The sequence below is a fragment of the Oryx dammah genome, unplaced genomic scaffold, assembly GCF_014754425.2.
Source record: "Oryx dammah isolate SB20612 unplaced genomic scaffold, SCBI_Odam_1.1 HiC_scaffold_8, whole genome shotgun sequence".
NCBI lineage: Eukaryota > Metazoa > Chordata > Mammalia > Artiodactyla > Bovidae > Oryx > Oryx dammah.
The window spans coordinates 7,406,248-7,422,267 of NW_024070192.1; the positions used below are offsets into that span (position 1 = coordinate 7,406,248).

Genomic DNA, 16,020 nt, shown 5'->3' on the forward strand with positions numbered 1-16,020 from the left:
ACAATGTGGGGAGGGAAATCTATCTTATAGAAATATAAAAATATTTTGCAATTTTTGGAGTGTGTGTTTTTACATGTTCAGTTCAGTTCACTCGCTCAGTCGTGTCCGACTCTTTGCGACCCCATGAACTGAAGCACACCAGGTCTCCCGGTCCATCACCGACTCCCAGAGTTCACTCAAACTCGCGTCCATCGAGTCAGTGATGCCATCCTTTTCTAAAAAAGCTTTTATTGTCAAATACTTACACACGAGTATATAAAAATGCAAGTACAGTATAAAAAATTAGAAAGCAGACACCCTTGGGACCACTACCCTGATCAAGAAGTACTTTCTTGTACAAAATTACTGCTCCCCAAAGACCCGGCACCCTCACCTCCAGAAACACAAGATCACAAGATAAAACATGTACAGGGGCCTGCATGGAAACATGTTGTGAATGGCAAAATCCAAAATAGAAGGAGCGGGAGCTGTGCTGGCACCTACACTTGATGCCCACGCCCCGGGTAGGGACGAGGTGAGAATGATGGCGGCTGAGGCTCTGCCGTGACGATCGGCTGGCAGCCTGGGGGGCAGGAGTCAGCTGGCCTCACGCAAGGTTTCTTCATTTCGGTCCCTTGTATAAGAATAAAATCTTCAAGTCTCCACTGTGTCTCTGTTGAGCGATTCCTCTTTAGGGAATGTAGCCCATGTACAGGACAATAAATATGGCCAAAACTTCCGGCTCAAAAGTCGTCATCTTAAGACTTCCCTGGCGCAGTGGTTAAGACTCCGACTTTCCACTGTAGGGGGCAAGGGTTTGATCCCTGGTTGGGGGAACTAAGATCCCACATGCTGCAGGGTATGGATTCCAAAAAGTCCTCCCAAAAAGTCATCACGGCCATATTTTTATAGCCCCCAAATAAAATATTTTGAAGTCCAATAATTGATAAAAAAATTATGATTAAATTGGCTTTGTCATTAGGATGACCATTTGTGTTGCAGTCATTCAGGGAGAAAATTTGAACAATGTGGAAAATGCTTATGTTAAATAAAACATGCAGAAAAACACAATTGTTTATAGAATATGAGCACAGGATGTGCAAAGTAAAAGAGAAGATGAAAATATACCAAAATGTGAAGGAAAATAGAAAAGAGATGAGGAGGGAGAAGGTAAAAATCAACCTTCTCACGAATGCCTCTAGGAATCTTCTGTTCTAAGGTCTACACTGTCTCGGTAGGAGGTAAACTGCTGTTGCCCCGTGAGTGACTCTGTCCCGCTGCAGTATGTCCTGCGCTGCACGTGCGCTCCTGCAGAACCTGGGTACCGCGCTGGTCTCTGAAGTCCAGGTAGCCCTAGAACTGGGCTCCCATCTTCCTCCCTTGAGCCTCGCCCCCGTCAGAGACGAGGGGAAGGTGAATTCCAGTTTGGAGGCTTCTTCCCGCCTCTCTCCAAGTGGCCCAGCCAGCTCCTGAGTCGGTCTTCCAGCAAACAACTGGTCCCATTAAAGCTGTGGCCTTAGGTCCCCAGGGGAGCAGCTGGGGCGGTTCTGGGGCCCAGAGGAATGGTGGCACCTGGCCACTGGGGTGGCACTCATCCCCTGCCTTCCTCAGCTGACCCCCAAAGCCTCTTCCTGGAATCCTGGAGGGAGGGTGGCCTCGGGCTGATGGCACAAGGTCAGGGTCCGACCCTCGAGGAGCCAGAAAATGGGGTAGAGAGGCTGGGTGAAGATGGCATGGAAGGTGTGCAGGGGTTGGGTCTTGGGTTCCAGGCTGTAGAAGGTGAGGCAGCCAGAGTCCAGGTCCAAATCCACGCCCAGGAGCCGCCCTGACACGACTGGGAGACGCTGGGCCTTCCCGTCGTGCCAGGCCTGGGTGCAGTCCTCCTGAATGCAGAGGCCCCAGGAGCTGGGCCCACGGCCGATGTTGTCTGTGTGGGGTCCCTGCCTGCGCCTCGTCAGCTCTGAGTAGGCAACGCCCAGCGTCACCGAGTGGCTGGACGCACGCACCTCCCAGTAGTGCTGCCCGGTCTGGAAGCTCTGGGCACACTGCACCTGCCAGAGCTCAAAGCTGTCGGGCCTGTCTGGGCCCCGGGGCTTTAGAAGGTGCTTTACCCGCTGGTCCTGCTGAGACAGGTAGAGGTGGCGGTTGGCGCTGACAGGGTCGAAGGTCAGGTTGCGATAATCTGTTCGCAGAGGCAGATGGAAGGTGAGTGAGCAAGGATGCCTGCGCCTAGCCGTCACTCTGTTCTCACAGGGGACAGAAACAACTGAACTTCCATTGACGGACCCCCAGACATCTGCAGGGGTCACTGGAAGCTGAGCAAACGTGGACATCCTCTCAGCATCTGATCCTCCACGCGACCCCTGAGGTGGAACCTTCCATCAGCCTCATTTCACAGATGAGAAAACTGAGGCTCAGAAAGCTAACTTCATAGTGAGTGGAAGAATTGTGATCAATCCCAGGTTCGTGCACCCAGAATCTCCTTAAACACTACACTCGCAGCATGTATAGGAGGTGTACGTGGGAAAGGGGGGGCCAGGCCAGCCCTAGGGAGGGGCGTGAAACAGGTTTCCTGGACAGAATAGTCAGGAAACAGTAGGTGCCCCCCGACACATGCAGAGGGACACACACATATGCTCAGGTGCACACATGAACACACACGTACCCATACAATGCACTCACACACATATGCTCACACAGGTGCAGACACACGTGCTCTAGGCCTTCTTACTCTGCCAGAGTCTCCTCCTCAGTGGACACACTGGGTTCAGGACTGGTGCCAGGGGACCTGGGGACTCTACAGAGCAAAGCAGGGTTTTAGGGGAGTCATCAGGAGGAGCGCTCATGGGGGGCCAGGCAACTGACTCCTTTCCCACCCCCAGTGGGAGGGACAGCTGGGCCCAGAGGGGCAGGCAGAGGTCTGGGATCAGTCTTACCCATGGAGCCCAAGTCAGCAGCTTGGGCTGGTACTCCAGGGTGAGCCCCCTCTTCCAGGAGGAGGGCACACAGCTGGCTCAGTGACTCCTTCAGGCCGCCCAGCTGCTGATCTTCATCCCACTGTGGGAGAGTCAGTGGTCCAAGAGGGCCTGGGGGCACCAGGTGCTGTGATTCCTGAGCGCAGGGGACAGCTGCAGTAAGCCTGGGCACCAGGGGCAGGCACACCGGCCCCCTGGCCCGCCTTCCTGAGGCCTAGTACCTGGAGGAAGGTCCAGTCATCCAGATGATCCAGGAGGCGGCGAATCCTGCGATCACAGAGAGACACGGCCTCCAGGTGGCTCTGCAGGCGCTGTTTCTCCTGCAGGGCCTGCTCCTGGGCCTGGGTCTTGGCCACATCGATGTCCCTCAGAGCCCTGGCCCGCCGCATCTCCAGAGCCTGCAGCAGGCGGCTGAACTTGCCAGAGATCATGGAGGTCAGGGTGCAGGCTGAGTTCTGGGTGGGCACAGGAGGAGCTGAGGACAGCCAGGGCCCTGGGCTGCCCACTGGGCTGAGGTGGGGGGAGCCAAGGTCTCTCTGTCCCCCGCCCCCCGGCCCTTTATTTCCTGCTGCCGGGAGGCATTTTCAAAGTAGCTCACGCCTACTGCCCAGTGTCCCAGGGGCCAGCTGGTGGCCGCCTGAAGGATGCAGCACAAGGACATGGCGGGGGGTGGGGGTGGGGGACAGGCCTGATACCTGGATCTGGCTGCTTCGCTGCTGCAGCTCCTGTAGCTGCCTCTGGGCCTGGGTGGCCTGCTGTTGGGTGTCCTTCAGCGTGGCTCTCAGCTGGGCCTGTGGGCCCACCAGGGGACGAGTGACAAGAGGGGGCCAGGACTGGCTGTGAAGTCCCCCCTCAGCCAGTCGGCAAGCACCTGCAGATGCTCAGCCTCCCCTCGTGCCACCCGGGTGAGCCCCGCACACAGGGCATCAGTCTTGGTTCTGAGCCCTGGGAGAACTGGGTCAGGGTCCCAGGGAGGCCTGGACAAAGCCCCTGCCCTGCCGGGAGCAGAGTGGTCCCCAAGTGGTCCCCAAGTGGTACAGAAACCTCGGGCTGAATACGAGCAACACGGCTATACCCTCAGGACTGCAGGACGGCACCCCTGCTAGGACTTGGGGCCCTGTACCCGGTCAAGAACCTGTCTTGCTTCTGCTCCTCCCGGCGACACCCGGAAGTGAGGGACCCATGTTATCCCCACTTCACAGAAGAGGAAGCAGGTCAGGGAAGTTCATAACTTGGCCAGGTCACTGGATCTTCCCAAGTGCGATGCTTGCGTCTCGGTCCGAGCCGCAGAGCCTCCAGCACAGTGCGACATGCTGGAGGTAGGAAGGGGCAGGGTAGAGTTCCCTGGTTCACCCCGACTCTCCCCAAGGGGCGCACAGTCCTGCGCTCCCACCCCAGCACCACTGCCCTTCCCGCTAGCCAAGTTCTAGCTCCTTCAGTGCTTCTGCCGTCCAGCTGCACCACCTAGTCCTCCCTGCAAACTTCCACACTCCCTGCACTGTATTCAGCCCCCAAGGCAGCAACCTCTTGTCCTGACTGCGTCCTCAGCAGCCGCGGGGATTGTCTGTCCTCCAGCACTCGGCTCTGGGCTCCTTGACCTCCTCACTCCATCCCGGCTACTCACTCCGGTATCCTCACCCTGGACCTGGCACCGGCCCTGACATCTCTGTTCCAAGCATTCCTGTCCTGACCGCCACCTCCTCTCAACCCGGAATCAAAACAGGGCCAAGCCCGCGGCTGAAGCTGCCCGCCCCCGCCCGGGCGCAGAGAGCTGTGCGGGTCCCCGGCGAGTCACCTCGCGCGCCCGGCGCTCGGCGTCCAGCAGCACCCGCTCGTGGAGGCGACACTCGCGCACGGTACACACGCAGCACACGCAGAGGCCCTCGGTGCGGCAGAAGAGCTCGAGAGGCCTGCCGTGCCGGGGGCAGCGCGCGCCGAGGCCGGGATCGGGGCCGGGGCCGGGGCCGGGGCCGGGCGTGGCGCGCAGCTCCTCCACCACCCCGCTCAGAGCCACGTTGCGACGCAGCTCGGCGCCTTCCGGGAAGGGCTCCCGGCACTCGGGGCACACCTTCTGGCGGCGGCCCCCCCAGTCCCGGATGCAGGCCCCGCAGAAGTTGTGGCCGCAGAGCAGCGTCACCGGCTCCTCGTAGAGCTCCAGGCAGATGGGGCAGGTCAACTTGTCCTCCAGCTGCTGCGCGGCCATGGCGGCGGCGGGCGGCCCCGGGCGCGCGGGAGGAAGGCCCGGGCCTCTTAAAGGGACCGCGGGCGCCGGTGTGTGGGTGGAGCGGGCGGAGCGAGGACCCACCGGGATGGCAAGCTTTCTTCCCCTCCCACCAGACCAGCCGCCACTCCCAGCGCCTGCCCGCTGCAGCACGCCCGTTCCGCCCAGCGCCGATGGCTCCGGCTCCGAAGCGCCCCTGCCTGCCTTCTACTGCCCAGCCTGGGAGATGGGGTCCAGCTCTCTCTGGTCCCACCCTGGGACCTCATCCCGCTTCCCGAGAGCCTCATGCAGGGGATCTGGCCCCAGGTTCTGGAGACTAGAGCCTTGGGAAAGCCATTGGGCTTCCAAGCCTCCTCCTGGCCAAGGGCCACCACCAGAACCTCTTCTGAGGCCCGCATCTGAAAATCTAATACAAGTAACACTGACAAGAAGTTATCTACCTCCCATGGGGTTTGGCCATTAAATGCATCAGGACAGCGTGGGAGTGCCTGGCAAGGAGCACAGGGCACACAGCTGGTGCTCATTAAATGCCCTCCCGACCCATGGAGCTCTGCTGCACTTTTTTCCTTGAGCTGAGTTTCAGCACTTGCCAGACTAGGGTGTCTCCCTTCTCTAGGCTATGCCTAATTTTGGTTCTTTTAAAGTAAACAGTGAGGTGGAAATGTCTAGTTACCAAGAGACGGAGACCAGAAAATAGTGGTTCCTTCCTACTCCCTTTAATGGAAACTCAGTCTTCAATTGCACTCAGAATGCTGTGCTGGGGAGAGTTCCTTGTTTCAGGTCCAAACTGTTCTGGAACCCCACTTCTTCAGAGTTGGTTCCCCTGCAGCTGAGCAAGAGGGGGTCTTTGCCGGGAGCCAGCATGAGGAATCCCGCCCGTGGCAAGGTCATGAGGAAGGAAGCCTGACAAAACGCAAGGACATGATTAGGCTTCAGGAGTTCCCCCTGGAATTTCCTGAGCATGTACCCCCCAAAACAAAAATCTGCTGGCTTTTGCACTCTGCTCTTCTGATAGTCTCTAGAAAAAGTCAAATCAGGGCTTTAGTCTTCTGCATTTGAAAGGGCTGTTTCAGTTAAACCCCCTCTGATAGCTCTCTAGCTTGCCTAACAGGTCCCCCCCCCCCCCCGCCCCGCCGGACCTCTTAACAGCTTGTGAATTGCTTACAGCCCACCAACCGCGAGAGGCACAAAGCTTAAAGCATCCTAAAGATACAGAGCCTTTTCTAAAGAGCTAAAAATCATATTGGTGACGGGTTTTCACTGTTGACTCAATGATTGCCGCCAGGCCTCCATATTCTTTATCTTTTAGGCACCTGGGAGGATATTAATCAATGTAAACGGGATATGGAAAAAGATATATAATAGTTTTGATGTTAGCAACACTAGACTTTTGAGTTAATTACTTTTCTCTTTGTTATATATCACTGCACTCCTCTTGTGTCCTTGCTATGTAAGAATGTAATTTTATTTAGCGCTTTCTGAGTGGCACCAGACTTTGGGAAGATCAACACAAATAATTCTTCTGGTTGACAAACCCTTATCAGAAAAAAGGCTGTAAAATGTTAATTGGCCTTTTTGGCTGGAAGATGATGTAAATTACCTAAGACTTGTGTATACAACTAGGTATGCAGAGAGAAAAGCCTGGTTTTGATGAGTCTGGGCGGCTAACGCTGCATAACTTTGTTACCCATTGATCTCTATGTATAATCAAAAAGTATAAAAGGCCCTCTGAACAATAGAGGACGGGCCAGTCGCTGGACTGGTTTCCCCCGTGTCTCCTCTCCAATTTCTGGCTGAATTCCCATCTGGGGCGTGGAGGCTCACCATGTCTACTTACTTGTCCCGGCTTTTAAGATCCACACGAGGGGGAGCCCAAGGCGGGGCACCCCGCCGATATTCAAGAGGACGCCGGTGGCCTAACGTAGATGGTGCAAGCTCCTTGTCTGGAACTTTATTGGCTTCCCACGTAAACCAAGTTATTCAGCCTCTTTCTCCACTTAATTTTCCTACTACACTATTTCTCCCTAATCTAATATTTCTATATTAATAAATAAATAAGTTCTCCTCGCCAATGCCATCCCCGCTTTGAATTTCCCTGGATCCACCGGGGCTGGACCCTGGCAGGTCTTGACCACTACTAACCCACCGTCCCTGGGGCAGTGTGCTGGGCCAGTGCAAGAGGCAGGGTTAACTTTCTCCTTTTCTGACCCAGCTGGTTTAATTTTGAAGCAGGACATCCTCTCACTTCGATGCAGCAAACCTCATATTGTCTTGTTTTGTAATGTGTATAGTTTTTCTTTCTGATCTCTTGACTGGCTCCTAGGCAGTCTTCTCCTTTAGAGAAGAGAGATACACTAACAACCCAGCAAGCATGCAGGAGCTTCCAGGGCTCTGAGCAGGGCGGTGTGCCCAGAGACCTCTGAGACCTGCCTGTGCCCCACCTGACAAACCTTTTTCAAAGCATCTGGAGGCTGGGAGCATGAGAAAAGCCAGAGGGGACAATGCCCAGGGCTGGCAAATTTCTTTCAAGAGGCCTGTGGGAGCAGCCAGGGCCCAACACCTGCGTTTCTTCTGTACCCGCCTTCAGCCACTGGGTCACAGGGCCTCTGACAGCCTCAGGAAGCAGAGGTTAGGGGGCACCTCCCAGGGTAGGAGGCAGCCCTCTGCCCGCCAATAAAACAACAGATTTCCACCAGGGGGCGCCCAGAACACAAACCCAGACCAGCTACAGCAAAAATCTTTATTGGAAACCCTACCCCAAGCCTTCTTCCCTCCCAAGCCCTGAGCCTGCTGGGAGGGTGGCAGAGGGGTGGCCTCAGGCAGGAGAACCCCAATGCTTGGCCCCTCGGCGCTGTGTCTCTATTGCCCCCGCCTGCAGAGCCTGGCAGGGAGGCCTGAGAAGCCCCGTTCACTCTCTTGAGGTGGGGGGCACTCCGGTCAATCAGTAGATGCCATAGGTGGGTTCGTGACTGTCCCTGTACCGGTCCAGGTAGCGCAGGGGCTGCCGGTGGGGGAAGCACTTCTGCTTAGGGTGATAAGGGGGCGGCCGCACAAACTCAAACACAGGCTCTCGCATGTCTGCAGAAGAGTGAAGGAGAGACACAGGTGTGGACTGATGCTGGCCTGAGCCCGTCCGTCTGTCTGCTCCAGGGGACTGCCCAGCCAGCCCACCCCAGGAACGGCACGCCTGCTGCTGGCCCTCTCCTGCAGGCGCTTCTCCTGGCATGTCAGGGGAGGTCTGTGCACTCGGATCAGCCGCCCCCTCCTCCCTGCCCACTCTGCCCTTACCCAGGAGCTGGTGGAAGACGTGGGTGACTGAGTCATCCCAGCGGCACTGGAAGAAGGCCAGGCCAGCTGGGGTCACGGCATCTTGGTGTTTCTTGTAGAAATCAAAAGTGTGGAAGGTCCGCTGGGCAAGCTGGTAGCTGTAGGAGGAGGGGAGCATTTGAGAGTGGGGGGGACCAGAGCCCCATGCCCCACCTCTGGTCCCACGGGCAGGGCTGAGAAGCACAGCACGACCACCCTTCTGCTCGCCTCAAGGCCCTCGTGGTGAGACAGGAGACTCGGGGAGGACTGACCATTACCGGGAAGCTGGCCTGAGCCCGGGGGAGCTGGGGTGGGGAGGTGCAGATTACCAGGGTGAGGGCCGGGTGTCCCCGGAGAAGTCGACTGGCTTGTCCTGCTTGAAGAGAATGAAGGCAAAGCGGTGGAAGCCAGATCCTCGGGCAGGGAAGGGGGGTAGGTAGGGACACGTCTCCTGTCCTTCAGCCACCCTGCTGCCCGGGATGTTGGTGCTGGAGGGAGAACAAGCATCTGTTAATTGCCACTCACTGCAGGCGGCAGCAGGGACATCCCCACCCAACACTCCTAGAGACTGCTATAACTCTCCAGGAGGACCCCAAGATGATCTCCACTACACAGTCAGGTAGGAAGAAGAGCTCTGTACGCCCTCAGATGGAGAGCAAACGTGTTGGGGGGTGGGGAAAGTAGGGGCTCGGAGGCCAACAAGAGCCCCACGAACTGTCAGGATGAGAGCAAGCTCGGGCAGCTGGTTTCCCGGCGCTGGGGGGCTGGTGGGGCAGCAGGGCCGCTCAGGTGGGAGAGCCACGCCACCTGGGACCGCTTCTCTCCTGATGTCCTGAAGGCTCTGGGTTTGTCAGGGAGTGTCTGCCCAGCCTGGCACTGGGATGGCCACTGGATCCCCCCCTTCCCTGCCCCAGGTACAACTCGCCAGAGGGCCTGCTGCACAGGGTGGTAACTGCAGTCGAGTAAAAGTGCCTGATCTCTGCCTCTAGGCCTGGTGCTCAAAACCAAGGGCCACTGAGCAAACAAAAGGCCGCCCACAGGCGCCAGAGGCCTCTCATGGTCTCCCTTCCCATTTGCTTGTCACTGAGCCCCTCAGAGTGGCTAAGGCATGTGGCGGCACGACCCTAGTCCTACAGGCGAGGAAATGAGTTCAGAGAGACAGAGGGGCCTGCGGGAGGGGCCGAAACCCACTGCCTGCTTTCATTCTGTATCCTGGATCAGCCCCTGGATCACCCGTCAGGGCCCCTGACACCCTCAGGAAGCAGAGGCGAGGGACCACCTCCAGGGCTGGGAGGTGGTGGTTAATCCATGGTGTAGGCAAGACTCAAGTTCAAGTGCAGCTCTTTCGAGGATGCCGGAACCTCCTCGAACGCTGAGCCACACCCTCATCCCAGGTACTTACACCAGCCAGTGCACGTACTCGGCATCCGCTTCCAGCAGGTGTCCATCTACACACAAACACACCCTGCTGACTTCAGGCACTGCCGCCCCCTCCCTCCTCCTCCCCTGGAAGGAACTGGGGCTGGAGCTTTCCACCTGGCCCCTCCCCCAGCTCCCCAGGGCCTCCCTAGGGAGGCAGACATGCGCATGAGCCCCCCGACCCCTACCCAAGTTGGTGAGCAGCAGTGTCCACATGGAGCCCTCATCTGCCTCATAGGTCACCTCCGGGGGCTGGGCAGCCTGGTGAGGAAAGAACGAGGGCGCTGTCACCCCATCAGGGACGGACAAGCTGTTCTAAATAGTCCTTTATTCTGGAGGGCAGGAGCCTGCGGGAGCCTTGGAGAAAGGAGAGCCCATTCTGGACCAAGTGCCCTGGATAGCCCCTCTAGAGGCAAGTGAGCAAAGACTTATCCAAAGAGCCCTACAGAGCTGCCTATCCAGAGATCTGAACCACAAGAAGGCCAATGGCTAGGGGCCGGGAGGGCACTCCGATGGAGCTGCTTGTATTTTACATTCCCTTCTTTGTGATCACTTTATCATGGTGGTGCTTACTGGGAAATCAAACAGAGACAGAGAACAAGAAAACCCCAGGTGAGCCCACACAGACGCTGTGCTTGTGCCCTTGACCACCATAAAAACCGCCTCTGTAACTGCTTTCAAAAAGGAGCTGTCTCTGGCCCCACGGTAGGATGTGTCTGTGCACAAAAGGCAGGGAAGGGCACAGGCCAACAGTTACCTCAGTTGGAGTGACTTCATTGCCATAGTACACAGGTACCAAGTCGTCCTCGCCTGTGGCATAGGCCACATGCAGGGGGACTCGGGGCACAAAGGTGGCCCCATGGAAGAGGTCCCGATAGAGGCCACAGTATTCGGCCAGACGCTGCTTGTGGTAGGGGCCACAGGTTCTCTCCCACTCGGCTCGCACGGCCTCCAAGGGGATGCTCGCTGGAAAGGAATGATGTCGGTGGGGATGTGGGGTGGGGGCAGAGACACACCCAGGACCCCCTCCCTCGGGAAGGCTTACCTGTGCGGAGGCGGGTGGCCCGCTCCTCCTCCACACTGGCCCGCAGCTCCCGCAGGACCCGTTTCCGTTCCAGCAACTGTTGGGTCCGGCAGACCTTAGGTGGAGGCAAGCCAATGTCAACCGTGCCTTTGGGATCTGCAGAGGGAAGATGTGTTGGAGAAAGTGGAATCAGGGCTTCGCAAAGCTCCTTGTCCATACTTTTCCTTTCACTGGGCAAACTCTGCTACTAAAGCTTAGCCTTTAATTCACAAAACTAAAACATACTGTGTTGTCAGCTTCACAGATCTGGACTTGTTCCAGTCACTAAGTAAACTGGATGCAATGTGAGATTCTATTTTCTAATCCCTAAACAAGGTTACATCTGTCTGTGTGCATTTGTGCTAGGTCACTTCAGCCGTATCTGACTGTGCGACCCCATGGACTGTAGCCTGGCAGGCTCCTCTGTCCGTGGGATTCTCCAGCCAAGAATACTGAAGTGGGTTGCCATGTCCTCCTCCAGAGCATTATTTGTCCAGGCAGACGGTGACCTAATCGTGGCTGGGATCACCTTCAAGCCTGTTCACAGCTGGCCGTGCAGGGTCCCTGAGTCACCATCCCCAGGGCTTTCAATTTAACTCAGCAAAGTATTGGTCATCTGTGGCAGGTGTAGAGATCTAGTGGTGGTCAAGGCAGACAGGATCCCCGTTCTTAGAGCTCATAGTCTGGGAGGGAAGCAGCAAAGAGTCTCAGGATGCAGTGTGGCCAGGGTGACATCAACAGTGTTATAGAAGCACAGAGGGGCGTTCCAACCCAGAATTGTGACGGGGGCAGTTGGTCAGGAAGACTTTCGGTGTAGAAACATCAAAGGTGGAAATCTAATAATGAAGAGAATTTTCCAAGGAGGGGGACCACAAGATATGAAAAATGCTGGCGGGACTAAGCCACCACCAGTGCACACAGGAACGTGAGCAGGCCTTCTCCGTCAAACACGGGGAATCCAAGCCGGCGGAATCCACCCCCGCCCCAACCTCCGAGTCCCAAGGAGGTGGGGTCACAGCCCAGTTCCGGACACCCCCCACCTGACTCCTCTCCGAAATGCTCCCGGTATGTCCGCCACCAGTGCGGGTCCCGCGCCTCCCGCTCCGCACGGCGCCGGTAGCGGTCGAAGCTGCGGTATTTCTTCAGCCGTTCCAGGTTGCTCACGTCGATGTCCTCGTTGGGCATCGGCCCCAGAGGAGCGGCCCGGCGGCTCAGGGCGGCTGCGGGCGGAGAGCAGGCCATCAGGCTGGCCCTGGCCCGGCTCCCGCGGAGGCCCGGAGCGGGAGCCGGTTCGAGCCCCAGGGTTCGGCTGGACGGGGACCTCCAAGAGCCCCTCATCCCCCAAAGCCCTCACCTGAGGTGCTGAAGCCCCGCCAACTCCGACTCCCGTTCAGCACGACCCGCCACCAGGGGGCCGCCATCTTCCCTCAGGCCGGCGCGCCGCCGCTCTATGGACCCCGCAGAGGTGGCCGGAGCGGCGCCTGAGCTAACGGCGCAGGTCCCGCCCCCCGCGTCCCGGGAGCCCCGCCCCCCGCGTCCCGGGAGCCCCGCCCCCGTGCTGGGCCCGATGTCCTCCTCTTCCGGGCTGGAGGTGGCTGCGGGCATCCGGCTTCCCGACTTCGGAAGTACCCACTGGGCGGTGGGGCGGACCTGCGAGCTGTCCCGCCCCATGCCTGCCGTCGGCCACCAGGGGGCGACACAGACTGGGGGCGGTCTGGCGGGCTTGTAGCCGCCTCCGCTGGAGAAGGTCCGCCCGTTGCAGGGCTCTGGATGGTGTTCTTGGGCTTCCCTGGTGGCTCAGATGGTAAAGAATCCGCCTGCAGTGTGGGAGTTCAGTCGCTCAGTCGTGTCCGACTCTTTGCGACCCCATGAATCGCAGCACGCCAGGCCTCCCTCTCCATCACCAACTCCCGGACTTCACTCAGACTCACGTCCATCGAGTCAGTGATGCCATCCAGCCATCTCATCCTCTGTTGTCCCCTTCTCCTCCTGCCCCCAATCCCTCCCAGCATCAGAGTCTTTTCCAATGAGTCAACTCTTCGCATGAGGTGGCCAAAGTACTGGAGTTTCAGCTTCAGCATCAGTCCTTCCAATGAATATTCAGGGTTGATTTCCTTTAGGATAGACTGGTTGGATCTCCTTGCAGTCCAAGGGACTCTCAAGAGTCTTCTCCAACACCACAGTTCAAAAGCATCGATTCTTCGGCGCTCAGCTTTCTTCACAGACCAACTCTCACATCCATACCTGACCACTGGAAAACCTGGGTTCAATTCCTGGGTTAGGAAGATCCTTGGGGAAGGGAAAGGCCACCCACTCCAGTATTCTAGCCTGGAGAGTTCCATGGACTGGATATCCATGGCGTCGCTAAGTCGGACACGTGTTGTTCTCAAGGGTCATCTGACTCCTGAAGGGGGCGTCCTCAGCCCTGCGGTGGTATAGCAGCAGGAGCGGCGGTAGGGGTGTGAGCAGGGACTCAGGAGCAAACTGCTTGGGTTCATATTCTAGGATGTGACTTTCCCTTCGCCTTTGCAGTTTTCCTCATTTGGAAAGAAAGTAGGTAGTAATAGTGCTTATCTCATAGAGGGTGTTAAGGATTAAATGAATGAACACATATAAAACATTTACTGTGGTATGAAAGTGTTAGTCGCTCAGTCCTGCCCTACACTTTGTGACCCTACCGACTGTAGCCCGCCAGTGTCCTCTGTTCATGTGATGTCCCAGGAAAGAATACTGGAGTGGGTTCCCATTTCCTCCTTCAGGGGATCTTCCCCACCTGGGGTGGAACCTGGGTCTCCTGCATTGCAGGTGAATTCTTTACTGTCTGAGCCCCCAGGGAAGACTAAACCGTGGTATGTGTGCTCAGCTGCTTAGTCGTGTCTGACTCTTTCCGACCTGGTAGACTGTAGCCCACCAGGCTCCTCTGTCCATGTGATTTTCCAGGCAGGAATAATGGAATAGGTTGTCATTTCCTCCTCCAAAACTGTGGTATATGTGTTAGCTTTTGATTACCTCCAGTTTTTTGCCTCTGCCTGATGAGATGGTTGGATGATATCACCGACTTGGTGGACATGAGTTTGAGCAAGCTCCGAGAGTTGGTGATGGACTGGGAAGCCTGGCGTGCTGCAGGCCATGGGGTTGTACAGAGTCAGACACGACTGAGCAACTGAACTGAAACCTTTTCAGGGTTGTGTTGTTCTTGGGATCTGGTTCTAACAAGATAAAACTTGATATGCCAGGCGACCTGGAGTGGCTTCTGCTCTGGCTCCTCTGTCCTGGAGTTCAGGCTTCCATGACACCAACCCTTTGGTAACCCAGCAAAGGGCTCGTGTGCCCATGATGCAGAGCCAGACTCTGACAGTGGGTTTGGTTTGTGGCAAAGTAAAGACTTATTGCCAGACACCAAGGAGGGGAGTGGGAGACAAGCCTCAGATCTACCCCAACTTGGTCTTTGAGTTCGGAGGGTTTTTAGTTTGGAGGGTTTTGTTTTTTTTTAAAGTCTAGAATGAAGCTGCGGTTAATCATCATTTTGTGACTCCCCCCGCCTCTCCCCGTGACATTTCTTAATTGAAGTTTTGGGTATCTGGATGTTTCTGGTTTACAACTCTCTAGCCAGGTGGTCCATGGCTTGAGGGGGTCTTTTACCTCATCTTGTCCTGGAGAAACAGTCAAAGTTTGCACATTAAAGGTGATATCTGTAGTAACAATCTTAGTATATTAACGATGTTATCAACAGCAGCAGTTTTAGTCATCTGACTGTTTGATTAGTGTCCAGTTAGCACAGGATTGAGGTCAGAAGGTAAAGGGAAGGGAATAAAGTTTTGGACTGAGAGATTAATTATAAACTTGGTAAGGGAACACGTTTTTATGGGGACTTGGTTTCATTTTTCAATTAGCACTTTTCTCCCCCTGCACAGGACCTTTGCACATGCTGATCCTTCTGCCTTGCCCTCCTTACCTTTCCCCCTGTTGCTAAGTTACCTCCTAGATCCGGTGAAGTTGTCCCAACCAGGGTTGGTGACCCATTCAGTTGCTCTGGTACTAGCAGAAGCTTGACCCTCACATTCACACAGAAATGGTGTGAAGGATCTCTTCATCCAGCAAGAAGTGGCCACACCTTGAACCTGGTTTTCATCAACAGCAGCTGAACTCACCATCAGTGCACAGCTGCTATTTGTTAAGGCCAGTAAGATCCAGCTCTGCCCTGAAGGAGTCATTGCTTATTAATTTGTGGAATCCTGCTGGTCAACAGCAGAGTCAAATATTCTGTAAACAGAGCAGGACCATGCCTCAGGCCAGGAGCACAGTACCTTTTTAACCTCCTGTGTGTTTACACTTGGTTCCTTTGCTATTTTACTTTTGCTCTGAATCCTCTTCCACTGGCCTCTAACCCCCACCCCCACCCCCAGGCTGCCCCTCTAGAATTGAAGACTCATGGGACCTCCAGGGGCAGAGGCAAGAGCTTGCTGGTCAATCAGGTGGCTATTTCTCCATTATGCCTTACTTTCTTTTAAAAGATGATTTATTTCTGCCTTTTTTTTTTGGCCACACCTCACAGCATGCGGGATCTTAGTTCCCCAACCAGGGATCAAACTCATGCCCCCTGCAGTGGAAGCTGGGAGTCTTAACCACTGGACCAACAAGGTAGTTCCAATCATTTCTTACTTTTGGAAAACATTCAGTTCTCTCACTGTCCTAGAACCTTCTAAGAGGGGGGCTCACTGGGTTCTAATTCAAAAGCCCAAGCAGGGATTCCCAATTGTGTCAACTTGAAGCAAATAACAAACATGACTAACTCTTGAAACCGGAAGTATTAGCCCCACCGTGTCTTTTATCACTGTTACTTTCTACCAGTATTTCTCTCTCTACAGGGAACATCTAGGTTATGACCTTGCAGAGTTGTTTATCATTATGAAGGGAAAAAGAAAGACCAGCAGATACATACCTAACACTCCTATGAGCAGCCTTCTCCTGCCTGTGGCCTAGGAGAACGTTAATGAAAAGGGGATGAGTAAGCCACCCGCCACACCTTAACGCTGGGGACGGTGGTTCAGAGCAGT

At 55.9% G+C, this 16,020-nt stretch overlaps 2 protein-coding genes and 1 long non-coding RNA gene across 5 annotated transcripts; 1 reads left to right on the plus strand and 2 right to left on the minus strand.

Annotated features, from left to right (window-relative positions):
• Positions 1-208: 208 nt before the first annotated feature.
• Positions 209-5,264, minus strand: TRIM65 (tripartite motif containing 65). 2 transcript variants are annotated; one of them, XM_040244583.1, is made up of 6 exons: positions 4,750-5,262; positions 3,650-3,745; positions 3,176-3,409; positions 2,916-3,090; positions 2,711-2,776; positions 209-2,161 (listed from the first exon to the last, which is right to left on the minus strand). In XM_040244583.1, the coding sequence occupies exons 1-6, from the start codon at positions 5,155-5,157 to the stop codon at positions 1,587-1,589; spliced, it is 1,554 nt and encodes a 517-aa protein (XP_040100517.1). In that variant the 5' UTR covers positions 5,158-5,262; the 3' UTR covers positions 209-1,586. The 2 variants fall into 2 exon arrangements, with proteins under 2 accessions (XP_040100517.1, XP_040100518.1); XM_040244584.1 differs by lacking the exon at positions 2,711-2,776 and having other exon boundaries at positions 4,750-5,264.
• LOC120866785 lies at positions 5,035-11,272 on the plus strand. Of its 2 annotated transcripts, XR_005721732.1 has the most exons (6): positions 5,035-5,125; positions 5,292-6,018; positions 7,300-7,803; positions 8,260-9,100; positions 9,703-9,875; positions 10,239-11,272. It is a non-coding gene; the product is annotated as an uncharacterized LOC120866785 (long non-coding RNA). The 2 variants fall into 2 exon arrangements; XR_005721733.1 differs by having other exon boundaries at positions 9,012-9,100; positions 9,703-11,272.
• On the minus strand, positions 7,902-12,468 carry MRPL38 (mitochondrial ribosomal protein L38). The gene is made up of 9 exons (XM_040244605.1): positions 12,318-12,468; positions 12,004-12,183; positions 10,946-11,080; positions 10,658-10,866; positions 10,089-10,161; positions 9,884-9,929; positions 8,811-8,969; positions 8,464-8,600; positions 7,902-8,253 (listed from the first exon to the last, which is right to left on the minus strand). Exons 1-9 carry the CDS (start codon positions 12,382-12,384, stop codon positions 8,117-8,119), a joined length of 1,143 nt encoding a protein of 380 aa, XP_040100539.1. The 5' UTR covers positions 12,385-12,468; the 3' UTR covers positions 7,902-8,116.
• Positions 12,469-16,020: the final 3,552 nt, after the last annotated feature.